The sequence below is a fragment of the Xyrauchen texanus genome, chromosome 24 (genome assembly GCF_025860055.1).
Source record: "Xyrauchen texanus isolate HMW12.3.18 chromosome 24, RBS_HiC_50CHRs, whole genome shotgun sequence".
NCBI classification, from domain to species: Eukaryota; Metazoa; Chordata; class Actinopteri; order Cypriniformes; family Catostomidae; genus Xyrauchen; species Xyrauchen texanus.
In genome coordinates this window covers 8,847,596-8,862,504 of record NC_068299.1, presented here as the reverse complement: position 1 = coordinate 8,862,504, position 14,909 = coordinate 8,847,596, and the positions used below count along the sequence as shown (strand labels likewise).

Below are 14,909 nucleotides of genomic sequence, written 5' to 3'. Positions count from 1 at the left end.
ATAAATAAATATATACAGGTGCATCTCAAAAAATTTGAATATCGACTTTTTTCCATAATTTTATTTTAAAAAGTGAAACTTTCATATATTCTAGATTGATTACACAAAGTGAAATATTCCAAGCATTTTTGTTGTTGTAATCTTGATGATTACGGCTTACAGCTCATGGAAATCCAAAATCCAGTATCTCAAAATATTAGAATAAAGAATTTGTAATACAGAAATGTTGACCTTCTGAAAAGTATATTAATTTATGCACTCAATACTTGGTCGGGGCTCCTTTTGCACAAATTTCTGCAAATAATTATTGCTCAGGGGTAAGTAAATTTTGCTTTTCATTTGGAAATCAAGGTCCCAGAGTCTGGAGGAAGAGTGGAGAGGCACAGAATCCAAATTGCTTGAAGTCCAGTGTGAAGTTTCCACATTCAGTGATGATTAGGGGTGCCATGTCATCTACTGGTGTTGGTCCACTGTGTTTTCTCAATGCCATCTACCAGAAGATTTTTATTTGCCAATTTTCACCCCAATTCCCAATGTGCTTTTAAGTCCTCGTGGTTGCGTAGTGACTCGCCTCAATCCGGGTGGCGGAGGAGGAATCCCAGCTGCCTCCGCATCAGAGACCGTCAACCCGCACATCTTTATCATGTGGCTGGTTGAGCGCATTGCCACGAAGACATAGCGCATGTGGAGGCTTCCCATGCCAGCCACGCTCAACTCACCACGTGCCCCACCGAGAACGAACCACATTATATGACCACGCTATACCCTCCCTAGCAAGCGGGCCAATTTGGCTGTTTAGGACACCTGACTGGAGTCACCCTGGGATTCCAACTAACAAACTCTAGGGGTGTTAGCCAGCGTCTTTACCACTGAGCTACCCAAGCCCCCACTACCAGGAGATTTTAGAGCACTTCATGCTTCCATCTGCTGACAAGCCTTATGGAGATCCTGATTTCCTTTTCCAGCAGGACTTGGCACCTGCCCACAGTGCCAAAACTACTAGTAACTGGTTTGCTGACCATGGTATTACTGTGCTTGATTGGCCAGCCAACTTACCTGACCTGAACCCCATAGAGAACCTGTGTCAAGAAGAAAATGATAGACAACAGACCCAACAATACAGACGAGCTGAAGGTCACTATCAAAGCAACCTGGGCTTCCATAACACCTCAGCAGTGCCACAGGCTGATTGCCTCCATGCCACACTGCATTGATGCAGTAATTCATGCAAAAGGAGCCTCGACCAAGTATTTAGTGCAGAAATTAAAATATTTTTCAGAAGGTCGACATTTCTGTATTATAAATTCTTTATTCTAATATTTTGAGCCACAACATTAAAACCACCTGCCTAATATTACAGCGCCAACCCATATCTCAGAATAGCAGTCTGATATTCTTCTAACCACAAAAGTAAGATCAGTTATCTGAGTTACCGTAGACTTTGTCAGCTCGAACTAGTCTGGCCATTCTCTGTTGACCTCTCTCATCAACAAAACATTTCCGTCTGCACAACTAACCCTCACTGGACGTTTTTTTTTATATGGCACCATTTGGAAAATATGTGAATGTGTGAAAATCCCAGGATATCAGCAGTTACAGAATTACTTAAACCAACAATCATCCATGCAATTATCTAATCAGCCAATCGTGTGGCAGCAGTGCAGAGCATAAAATCATGCAGATATGGGTCAGGAGCTTCAGTTAATGCTCACATCAACCATCAAAATGGGGAAAACATTTGATGTCAGTGATTTAGACCATGGCATGATTGGTTCCAGATAGGCTGGTTTGAGTACTTCTGTAACTGCTGATTTCCAAGGATATTCAGACACAACTGTCTCTAGTAGGGCTGCCACATATTTTCCGAATATATATTTACTATTTATTTCCCAGTTCTTTGCATTAGGACACCTGGGTCTTATGCAGTGTGCAGAGAAAGGTAGGGGACAGAATCCTGCTAGCCTTCTCATTATGGGCTTTGTGATCTTTAATTACAAATGAAGACCATCTTCAATACTCTCCTGTTGGCAAATCAATACAGGCAGGGAATAAAAGAGACAAGACTGTGCGCACACACATATACACTTCGTCAACCTCTGAAAAAAATTGCTAGCGGGGTTCTGCCATTTTCAAAAGCTTTCATATCAGAACCAAGACAAAAGTCAGCAGCACAATTAGATCTTCAGGAGGTGGCTAAAACACCAGTGACCTTTTTTATCTCTTGTGCTGAAGATTGCTTTTTAAGCAGAGAAACTGATGTGCTGTTTCGTGAGTGATGTCTGCACCACTAGCGTCACCAGACAGAACTGCAAAAACAAATTGATGTTTCTTCAACTTTGGGCACTTTTAGTACTAGTTTTTATTTTTATTTTATATGTCTACTAACATTGTTCAACAGTGTATATACTGTACATGCATCACAGATTTACAGTATGCAATCTTTGTCGTTTTGTATTCAAAAGAATTCCGTGATGGAAATGACGGTGATGGAACGGCATTTTTAACGTTTTTGAAATAAAATGGCTGACTCCTTTGTTTTGCTAAGGATAATTTCATAGCTAACATTATGGTTCCTTAACCGACACAATGAAAATAATGCTTTCAAACTGGTTTCCTGAATGCTCCCTCTGTCTGCCATTGGTTGAACAAACAGAGAGTCCCGTCCCAAACTCATGCAATTGGTTGAGTCAATGTTGCTGTGTCTGGCTGGTTGGGTTGCTCAAACAAACAGAATAATATTCTGATGGCACCCCAGAGCCACAATGTTTAGACTTTTCAGAGAAGTCAACCTACGAACAGCTTACATATAGTTCTCTCTGCATATTAAGCAGTGACTGAGGGAAGTATTTTAACCTAAAATAAAAAGCTTTAAACCTCGCTGTTTACGTACATCAGGAAGTATTATGGCGCAGGTCGCAGAAGAGGGAAACAAACGTAAGCTGCACTATTCTTAGTGTCGGCCTAAGACTGATGCCATGGGCCATGTCACCCCCTGCTATGAATCACGAGGCTCTTAAGGCCGGACCATGTCCCGAATACCAAGCACTCTCCTCATAAAAGAGGAATCTGTCCCGCGTCTCCTCTTCCTCCGCCTTCTCTTTCCCCATTTTTCCCTGCCCTCCTCACCCCTGCAGTCCATCACGCAGGAGAAAAATAAAAGAGACACTCCAAACTAAAACAGGTGTGTTCTGTGCTGATTGGAAAAGAAGACCAAAGGCATGAGAGACAGGTAGTACATGTGAGTTTGAGAAGGAGGGTGAAGAAAGTGAGACAGAAAGAGGAAGGTGGAAGAGATAGGAGATAAAGGGATTGTGGTTGTCAGCTGGGAGATAGGAGTAGAGAGAGATGAAAGTGGGGTTAGGTAAGAGAGAAAGTGGAGGCGTGCACCCCCTTACACATGGATGCATTTATTCAACAGTCTGCATGGGAAAATTGTGTGTGTGCACTTTTTAGATTGGGCGGGAAGTAAAACTGAATGTTTTATGACTTTAAAACTTTTCTAAAGAAATAGACTGATACATTGGCCAAGTCGGTTAATCGGACGATATCTAACAATTTTGAAATGATCCACAACAGCTGATTAGCACTTCTGCTTGGCCAATAGAGCTGCTTAGTTTGCAGTTGCAAAAACCTGTGTGAATAATGTTTATATTATAAGAAATATGAAGTCTGTGGTTAACAGACTGCATAATTTAAACATAGTAATACCTCAAATGTGAACTTTGCTACAGAATTACTGAAGTTCCACATCATTCGTCAACCATGTAAAGTGGTTATGTAATTCACCATATTGTACATACTGTAGGCCATTCTATAAATTGAAAACTGATATTTGGAAAAATCCATTTGAAATTCCTGAGAGAACCCATGTTGAACTATCCTTCTGGGTTGTCCTACAAACTGACATCATGACTGAACAGCTCTATTACCACAAGTGTTACTTCACCTTTGTGTCCGGCATTGACAATTTAAAAACCTGTATTAGACAATATTTTAAAATAAGGATACTAACCAACATTGCACAAATATGAAAAAAAAATGTCTCCATGAATACATCCATTCCTCTCAGGCCTTTTAATAGCAAAGGCTAGCTTTTAATTTTTGTTTAATATAGCTTGAATTAACATCCAAATCACGTGTTCTTTTAGTCAATGGACCATACTGTAATTATGCAAAATAATGGAACAAAAATATATTGATTAATGATGGAGGAAACTGATGTAATGCCAGTCTCCACAAAGAAATGAAAAAAATATCTGCTGGCCCACAACAATAACTAATCAGTGCATCCACTAAAGGTTATACGCACCACTAAACCATCAAAAGATCAATCCCTTATTACCTTTTTAAAACACTCTTTTCCTCAATGGCCAATGCTGTAATAAGCCATAATGAGAAAAAGTCAGTGTTCCTCTGTCGCTTACACTTAAGCTGTGGACTTTTCAGAGGCTGTATTCTAATTGAATGTATTCTTACACCAAAAACAATTATTTACAAATTGCATATGAAAAACGATAATATAATGATTGAAAAAAATATATATTTATTAAAAACCACAATTTTGTTTTACACAGTAAATATCTACCTTCCCTGACCCCTAAAATAAAACAAAATTTCTTTGCTATATTATATATTTATTTATTTTCCTTTTTCACCCAATTTGAAATGCCCAATGCTCTCCAAGTCCTCATGGTCACGTAGTGACGTAGCTGCCTCCGCATCTGAGACAGTCAATCCATGCATCTTATCACGTGGCTTGTTGAGCGTGTTGCCATGGAGACATAGCACATCTGGAGGCTTTACCCCATCCACCGCGGCATCCACACTGAACTCACCACACGCCCCACCGAGAACGAACCACATTATAGAGACCACAAAGAGATTACCCCATGTGACTCTACCCTCCCTAGCAACCGGGCCAAGTTGGTTGCTTAGGAGACCTGGCTGGAGTCATTCAGCATGCCCTGGGATTCGAACTCCAGGTGTGGTAGCCAGCATCTTTACCACTGAGATACCCCTAAGTTACTTTTAAAACCTCTATATGTACATTGGGAAATGAGATTTGAATCCTGGTTTTCATGAATTGGCCCCTTTAAAGGAGAGACCACAGAAATTAAATTCACAATTTACTAACACGTGGCCTCCATTTGTACACAGAAAAAAAATATATACAGCACTGTGTAATAGATTTAGGCACTTCTAAAAAAATTTGCATAGTAAGGATGTCTCCAAAAATAATAGAAGAATAATGCCACAAATTGTCTTCATTAATCAATTAATATCAAACAAAGTCCAGTAAAAATGCAAATAGCTAAATCAAAATTTGATGTGGCAACCTTTGCCTTCAAAACAGCACCAATTATCCTATATACACCTAGACAGTTTTTTTTTTGTTTTTTTTTTTTTGCAAAAAAGATGCACCAAGCTTCTTGGAGAACTTGCCACAGTTCTTCTATCTATTTAGGCTGCCTCAATTGCTTCTGTCTCTTAATTTCATCCCAGACTGACTCAATGATCTTGAGATCTGGGATCTGTGGGGGCCATACCATCTGTTGTATGGCTCCTTGTTCTTCTTCTATTCAATTTGTTTGTAAAGGGAATGTTAAAATCTAAAATTCATAATTCCTACTGAAATACTAAAAGCAGAATAGGATATAAAATAACTGTTTTAAAAATTACATTTGCACGGTACTGTATAAAGCCATGAAATACCAAAATAACTTGTGTCAAGTAAAGAAATAGCTCTTAGACATGTCGAGAGTGTCCTACTCTAACCCCACTCAAACTATCATTATCCAATGAGGACACACAGGCCTGACCCTAAAATCAAGCACTGAGCTGAGAGTGATTGCATGTTGCCTGGGACCTCAGCAACCGTCTGTCAACTGTAAAAGCACAGATGTATATTGTACAGCCTACAACAAGCAATGGTACTCTGCCAGATGGCCCCTCATTGTTTCTTCTGTCCCTTTTGTTGTGTGTACACTACTGGTCAAAACTTTTGAAACAATTGACTGAAATGTTTCTCATGATCTTAAAAATCTTTTTATCTGAAGGCGTATGCTTAAATGTTTGAAATTAGTTTTGTAGACAAAAATATAATTGTGCCACCATATTAATTGATTTCATTATAAAACAAAAATAATATAAAAACAGTTTTTGAAATTTATGAATTGGACCAAATAATAAAGAAAAGCAGCCAATAAGTGCCCAACATAGATGGGAACTTTAAAAAGCATCCCAGGGTGAATCCTCAAGAAGTTGGTTGAGAAAATGTCAAGAGTGCATGTCTGCAAATTCAAGGCAAAGGGTGATTACTTAGAAGATACTATATTATAACAGCTTCTGATTTATTTTGGATTTTGTTTAGTTCCATTTATTTTATTCCATAGTTTTGATGACTTTTCTATTATTCTAAAATGTGCTGTGTATATCACTATGCATGCACCTATAAAGGCAAACTATTTCCTTAGTTTACATGTCACAGAGGGACAATATCATCCAGTGGAAGCACAACATTAAAAAATGAAAATTACTTCAGCTCATGTTGTTCCAAACCCATATGAATTTTGAACAGCATCCAGTTGAATAAATGGTGACAAAATTTTAATTTTGGGGTGAACTATTTCTTTAAATATAACAACATAATTAAAAATGATAATATCATCTTGCACTAACTCAAGCATTGCTTCCCTTACAGCCAACGATTCCAACTTTATAAACCATAAACCACAGAGATGAAGTAAAACCACATCCCTAAAGCAAAAACACAATAAAACAAAATAAAAAAAGACTGAAAAGGCTGCAATATTATTCTGTCACAAGAAGCCCATGAACAAAACTTAGATGGGAGATAATATGCAGAAAGGAAGATACAGTGGGAGAGAAAATGAAAGCTGAGAAAATGTAAATTGTGGGATTTGTTGTGAAGTGGCTGCTCTGATGCATCCAAGATAATGAGTGAGAGAAAGGGGCTCGCAGGTCATTTCTGCAGCACTGTGATTAAATCAGTGAAAATTAATGTGGTCACTATCTCCATGGGAATCAGCATCTTTGGGCTGCAGATTTAAGAGGCAGAGGAACCCTCCAGGGCTGAAAGTCAGGATGCCAGCCAGACTTTTAAATCAACACACTGAATCTCAAAGCCCAGGGACCTAGACGGCTCATGGTCAAACGGACAGATTGAAGTGCTGTGATATACACTCATTTGCATATGCAAATATTATGTTCACATTAAAAAGTCAGCAGGCCAATAATTTTCATTGTAACGTCACACCAACAGCAAATTGGGCTTGATGGATGGTCTCTGCATCTGTATGAGCCAATAAAAATGGAAGGACATTAAATAGCTTCAAGTGAGAACATAAGTGGCGTTTTGATATCCAAACTACTAAAGCACAGTAACCAGCTCAGACTTGGGAGGTCATGAACCGCATTACGCAGAAGGTGGCTCGATGAAGCGTAAAGCACACTTTTGCACCTCATAACGTTGAGGGTGATAAAGGCTTTAGAAACGGCATTTTCAAGCAGGACAAAGAAGCATCAGGAAATCTATAAACGTGTCACACCGAGAACCCTTTCAAATTATATGAGGTCATTTTGAGTTCAAGGTGAAGTGAAGTAACTGGTTATCCAGTCAACTAATGGTGAAACTTTAAAATAAAGTGCATGAACTTTACATACTGTTTATATACTGTACATGATGTACCCTAGTAGCTAACATTCAAATTCTCTTGCAGAAACTTTACAAGTAGTGTGCAATGGTTAAATTCACAGTTTTGAAGATGAAAAAAAAAAAAGTAAGAGGCATCTTTCAGAAGAAGAAAATGTTGTTTCAAGTGCAAAACTGCTTTTTGTCTGTTCAAGCAACAAAAACATTTACCTTGAAGGAGAACTCCTGCGTTTTCCTGAATAAGCATTTCACACCAAAACAGCTTGAACGAATCAACCAACCAAACAACTTTTGGAACAGCATGCAAAAGAGCAGTTGCTCTTCAAAAAGCATGGTTAAAACTCCCAGCACAATTGTTTTTAAGAGCTGGCCATCCAACCATTGGACAGGTAAGTTAGCTTCGCTCACCTTGACCATATGGCACTTCAGAGGTTTATAACAAGCTGGGGGCTTCTGTTTGCAAGCACTTAGGTTTAATATTAATTTCCCAGTAGCTCAGCAAAGTTTGGTGTTGGCCAAATAAAAAGGCTTGAACTGCTTGCTTTAGCATTTAGTTGAAGTGCAGCTGGCCGTGGTGTAGTTATAACGAGTTTACATCTCAGCCAGTTGTTTGAATTAAGAGCATGTAGCCACCTTGGCTCAAAGTGCAGTAATAAATTAACCTGCCCACTCCTGGACAACACGACTACTGCATAAGTTTCCCATCACTTAGATTCCATTTGGTTAATTATGCATAATAATAACACATAGGCCCTATATGATAAATCACCCCTGGAAACATTAGATGGGGGAAGGTTTCTGTTTCTTTTAGCCGGGCTGGTGTTAAGTAAAGGCCGATTCATACTTCTGTGTCAAACCTATACTGTAGGCTATGTGTAGCCACGGTGGATACAGGAGTTTCTCTTTCTCAGTAAGCGACTCTCCAAGATTCTGACAACAGGAGGTCAGGGAGCAGTGCATTATCATACTCAAAGCGTCTCGATAATTATCAAGCCCTTTATACAGGCTTGTGTTCTACAGCTCTGCACAACACCTTTAAACTCCAATTAGATACGATTGCAATTCCGAGAAAGACAAAGTGCTGCATCTTTGTTTCTTAATTGTGTATTACTTACCAAGATTGTTGCAGGATTCATAGTACTGATTTTTACAGTATTTGATAAAGAGGGAAGCATCAAACAATTCGCCAATTCTCCCAATGGTCGGCCTGCAGCCTGATAGCTTAAGTTATTTTTTTTTCACACAGCAAGTTATTACACCTCATTCTCTTTCACCAATTCCTGATAAAGGGGCACAGGAGATGTTCATGGTTATCCATGATGATGGCGATGAAAAATGGATGACATTAACAAGTACTCCCAGTACAATCAATTTATCTTTCGAATAAAACAGCTACAGTATGTTAAAGGAATCAGAATATGGGCATTTATTAATGGTCTTGAGGCTCAGATATATAAATAGGAGCAAGATAACAGGGCATATACATCACGGCAATGTCTCAGGAACACGTCCACACACATCAGTGAGAAATGACAGCGTGTCATTTTGAGTGATTGCAGACCAAATTGTAAAAATCACACAACATTTCTAACATTGAGGGGCCACTTTATCATTCAGAATGACTACAATCAAAGATGGTTTCCATAGATTTACAAAAAAGCCACAACCTGGACTCCACTATCAATGTTGTGTCAACAACCACTTCACAAGAATTATTTAGCACTGTTAACTCTTCCATGGATCACAAAAGGAAATTGGCAGAACATTAGGGACTGACAGCTTCAGTCACCATTAAGTTTTTCCCAAGGCTGTCACTCTGCCTTGTGACTCCTTTAGTGTTCCATGGAAAAGAGAAAGTCACTTGGAACAAAATAAGGATGAGTAAACAATGACAGAATTTCAAATTTGGGTGAACTACTGTATCTCTTTATCTATCAAACATTACAGTCATTCAGCTGGCACTTTCACAATAGGCATGGATCAATTTAATATGCCAGCTTTTTTTTTTTTTTTTTTAGGTTGCTAGGTTGGAAATTATTTGGTAAGACAAAGAAGGACAGTCAGAACACAACACATGATGGATTCGAACCTGCATCATTCGCATAAAAACTTGACCCACAAATGAAAGTCTCTCATCATTTACTCACCCTCATGCCATCCCAGATGTGTATTAGGGCTGCAACTAATGATTACTTTGATAAATCGATTAATCAATCGATTAATCAAACGATTATTAGAACAATTATTCGAAAATTATTGCAACGATTAATCATTAGCCCTTAACCGATTATTCAGCTTGTGCTCGGACATAAAAAGTTGTATTAAACGTGCTTTCTAACAATAAAGAGGACAAAATCATCTTTTAAAAATACCTCTAAATGTCATTCACTGAATTAAAGGGAAAAATACTTCTTATTAAGTTTAGTTCAGTAAAGAAATTCACTGCAAAAAATCGTATTGCTATCAAGTGTTTTTGTCCTTTTTTCCATTTAAAATGATCTAGAAATCCTTAAAACAAGATTGATTTAATTGATAAGCAACATATAAGATATTTAGACTTGCTTTAGGAGAATGTATCTTTAATATATGTGTATTTTGTCACATGTCAAATTTTTTTTAAAGGATTTTTACACATTTTTAAATGTTTGTCATTTTAATATTATATTCAACATTATCAGATCATTTTTTTCTTCTGCAGTATAACTGCTAAAGAAAATGTACATTGTTTTAAAGGAGTTTTAGATATTTATAATGGAAAACAAGCCAAAACAAAAACAAATCAAAAGCGTATTTTGTTGCAGTGTATAATCGGGTGAAGACTACCCTCTCTCACCTTTCTGTTCACTTCAATCCATCATTAACTCACAAAAAAACGAACTCTCTCGTATTAATAAAACTGAGTATTGCCAATTTCCTTCACAAAAAGAAATGCACAGTGATTCAATAAGTCACGAGCCATCACGTTATAATCTAGCTGCTTTAAGCATCTGCGCTCGAGGTACGAGTGTCCCCGTGACAGAGTGTGCATCAGCCGGGTGCAGTTTCAATCTCTCCCCCTTAGATTGGGACATTTGCGCAACTCATAGGCACTGACCGCACAGAGAAATGACAGTTTCGGAGTTTGTAGTTAATTACTTGATCTGCTTCCGTATTATTTGAACTTTAATGAAGCTAAAATGCATTAAAAATAACTGCATTTAAGATGCAACACCGGGGAGTTTCCTTTAAAGAACTCTGGCTCTGCTTATTCCACAACGAGAGCACGTCTGTACTTATTTTTGTATTTTTGCATTATAATCCCTTCACACTACATCATCTGAAGCTGTTTGGAAAGATTAGAGTGCATCTGGACTGTTAGCTGTGTAATTCTTCCTCTCCTCAGTCAGGCGCAAACTGCAGTTCTGCTCTCCCATCGTTTCAGCCCTAATGTGTATGACTTTCTTTCTTCTACTGAACACAAACAAAGATTTTTAGAAGAAAATATCTGCTCTGTAGGTCCTTACAGTGCAAGTTAATGGTGACAAAATCTTTGAAGCCAGAAAAAGCACACAAAGGCAGCATAAAAATAATCCATAAGACTCCAGCATTTTAATCAATGTCCTCTGAAGCAATCCAAACTGTTTTGGGTGAGAACAGACCAAAATGTAACTCCTTTTCACTGTACATCTTACCACTGCAGTCTGAAGGCACGATCATGATTTCAAGCTCGATTACACTTCCTAGTGCTTGACACATGAGCAGAGACCTAGATGGCACTAGGAAGTGTAATCAAGTTTGAAATCATGATTGCCAAGGAGACTGCAATGGCAAGATTTATAGTGAAAAAGAAGATATATTATGAACTGTTCTCAACCAAAACCGTTTGGATCGCTTCAGAAGACATGGATTAATCCACTGGAGTCTTATGGATTGCTTTTATGCTGCCTTTATTTGCTTTTTGGAACTTAAACATTTTGGTCACCATTCACTTGCATTGTGTGGACCTATAGAGCTGAGATGTTCTTCTAAAAATCTTTGTTTGAGCTCTGCTGAAGAAAGAAAGTCATACACATCTGGGAGATGGCATGAGGGTGGGTAAATGAAAAAAAAAAAAATTAATCATGGGTGAACTATTCCTTTAAGTGTCTGGTGCACATGTACTAATGCGCTATGTGTCCATGACTCAGCTAGTTCCCGAGTGGCTCTGGTCCTAGGAATGGGTCTCCATAGTTTAAAATAGCCATCCACCAAACTACTGGTTGGTTAGTCAGTTTGACAGCTTTACATATTTATTTTTAGCTTTTTAGCTTTAACATTTAAAGCTTAGATGTGTATTTTCTGCACCACAATTTCCAGCAACTGAAATTGCTAAAATAATTATAAAAAACAGCTTTCCTGAATACTCCCGATCATCCACTGGTAAAAAAAACAGATAGTCCTGCCTCAAGCTCACACTATTAGTTGAGTCAACACTACCTTGATGGACTCTGCCAGAGATCCACAGTGCTCACAGTCTTCAGGGAAATCAACATACAAATTACTTACTTATAGTTGTCTCTTCATATTAAGCTAGGATAGGAGAAATCATTTTAAGATTATCTTTTTAGTACATTCAGCTTTAAGAAAGTGCATTCACATTACTGAACAAAGATTAAGGTGATTTTAATTGTTATCATGATTGTTATTACAATTATTGTTCATATAAAATTATGTGCATTATTCAAGGTTTAAATCACACGTTTTCAAAAACCATGAACAGACATATGCTATTACTTTTAAATGGTCAGCATGCTAATACCCTCTCTAAAGATGTAACCAAAAAATTGCTGTGTGGCTGAATTTCAATTGGGGAATGACCTCATACAATGTGACATTTGCAAGATTATAATGCCATATCTCTGTTCAACTTCAGTGATGGTGACACAGCTAAAAACGCATTAATCAGATTCTACTAGCCATGACTCCGGACCTAGTGTTAGTTACTGTCAGACTTCAAACTGCCTGCTGTGAGAATGGTCCTGTTATTATGCAAAACCAAAAAGTTTCTGTTTTGTTGTGGGGATTCTGAGAGTTTTTAGCAATAAAAAGTTGTATTTATATGTATTATGCTGATATATATATATATATATATATATATATATATATATATATATATATATATATATATATATATATATATATATATATATATATATATATAGCCTGTTTACTTGTTGACCATCTACATTCCCATGGAACTGCAGCAGGAATTTGATTCCTTGAGGTGCAGGATTATATTTCAGAGTTTAAGGTGGTAGTGGATGGTACATCATGAGTTATAGATGGGAGCGGGCAGTTAGAGAATAGCCAGAAAAATGCAATAAGGTTATCTCTTTTTATTATTATTATTCATTAATTAAAGTAAAACATTTAAAAAATATTATTTTATAATTATTTTATAACATATTTATTTTTAATAACAATAAACAGAAAATGCTACGTAAAATTGTGCAAACAGCACATACATCAAATCTTTTAATATCTAGAGCAGGCTATGCAGGTAGTCAATTGGGGCTTTAGAAGAATGGCAGAGCAAAGCCTGTACACGCTGTGTCATCAAAGGATGTGAATCTCTGACTAGAAAATGGTCAATTTAGTGTTAAGAAATCAACCTCAGGCAAGTCAGATGGGCATCATGTCACGCTTCATCTGATAATAGCAATAACAGAAAAACAAAATGCTCTTTGTGTACATTTCTTGTCTATCTGTATGGCTTTCACCCAATGTGGAAAACGAATGCAGAGTTGCGCTAATGGGTGCGGTCGGGAAGAAAATCAATGCGGGCAGAAAGCGGGTGAAATTCAGCGGGAGTGTTCGGATGTGGGATGGAAAAAAAATAAACAGTCCCACGCAGACCTCTAGACTACACTTAGTGTCCATATCACAAAAAACAAATATTATCAGTGTCATGACCTGACCATAAACCAGCCTATTTAGATTTACAGCCTAATACAGTTGCAGTGACAAGTTTATGTAAACCTTTGCAAGCCTTTCATAGGTTGATTGCCCCCAAAAATGTAAACACTGTCTCTGTGATTCAAAACATTGGTCTTTTTGTTTTTAGCATTTCAACCAGCAAAAATAGGGGTAGCACTTTTATCATTTAGTTTCATTATGCTAATAGATTTTAAGTAAAAGACAGAAAGACTAATTATGAACTCTCAGCTTAGGTCAAAAGCATTGACGGACTGTACCTGGACAGAAACGTCCCTGTTATATCTAGAAGCCCTTTCCTGTGACAGTGCTGAGCAGACTCTTTGCACAACCCCCACGAGTGCATGCAAATCAATGGGCACAAGTAACCACCCATCATTACCAATTCTCTGTCGGCCACTCACCGTATATGTGATCACTGCCAGCATGCCAATCAAGGTGAGCGTGCTGATGGAGAATGACAGGGCGGCCAGGCCATCTGCAAGAAAGACAGTGAGGAAATGTATTCATGACATGGGCCAAATGCACAGTTCTGATAAGTTTTGGTCATTCGCCAAATATTCAGAGGAGTTCTTGCCCCCAAGGAAATTTCAAAATGCACCTCCTCTCCCACTATAATTTCTCTCAACTTCCTCTTACTGTGACACACTGTACTTACAGAAAGGTCAGTGAAGGTTTAGCCCTATACATTTCTAAAATCACAATGACAAGTCAAATGTTCAGGTTCATTAATGTTCTTTATGAAAATAAAAATAAATGGCTTTTGCATGCTGGATTTGTGGACTGGCTGCATGTCTACTTTCTAATGAGTTGTAGGATTGTCATGATACCAAAATATTGTTTAACAATACCAGTAAAATGTCAAATTATTGATATCTTAAAAATGAAGATACAAAAAGTAAAATTTGTTCTGAACCAAATCTAAGAGGAAATTAAGATATCGTTAATACTTCTGGAGTTACAGGCAAAAAAAAAAAAAAAAAGCATTTTCTCAAATGGCATATAATGCAACAAGCTGTGTTGAACTCTGATTCCTGAACTCTGATTCCTGAACACTTATTGTGGTGATAGACCTACTTATCTCTGTGTAAAAATAAAATTATGATGCTACCACCTATCTAACGTTATTATTTATTTACCTTTAGTTTTGCTCCAAACTTAAAAGCAGAACTAAAAAGATTACTTCGTACATTTAGATCCATGGCATTAAATATGTTGGCTTTCATCATCATTTATGTTAATTTATTCTTTAGAAAAAGTATTAAAAGTAATATTCTGGGTTCAA

The 14,909-nt window shown here is 37.5% G+C and overlaps 1 protein-coding gene across 1 annotated transcript in view; it reads right to left on the bottom strand.

Moving 5' to 3' along the window:
* lmbrd1 (LMBR1 domain containing 1) overlaps positions 1–14,909 on the bottom strand; it is a 129,949-nt gene that overhangs the window by 67,194 nt on the left and 47,846 nt on the right. The window contains exon 7 of the mRNA XM_052090213.1: positions 14,029–14,102. Coding sequence (XP_051946173.1) covers positions 14,029–14,102 — 74 coding nt within the window. The remainder of the gene's footprint in view (positions 1–14,028; positions 14,103–14,909) is intronic.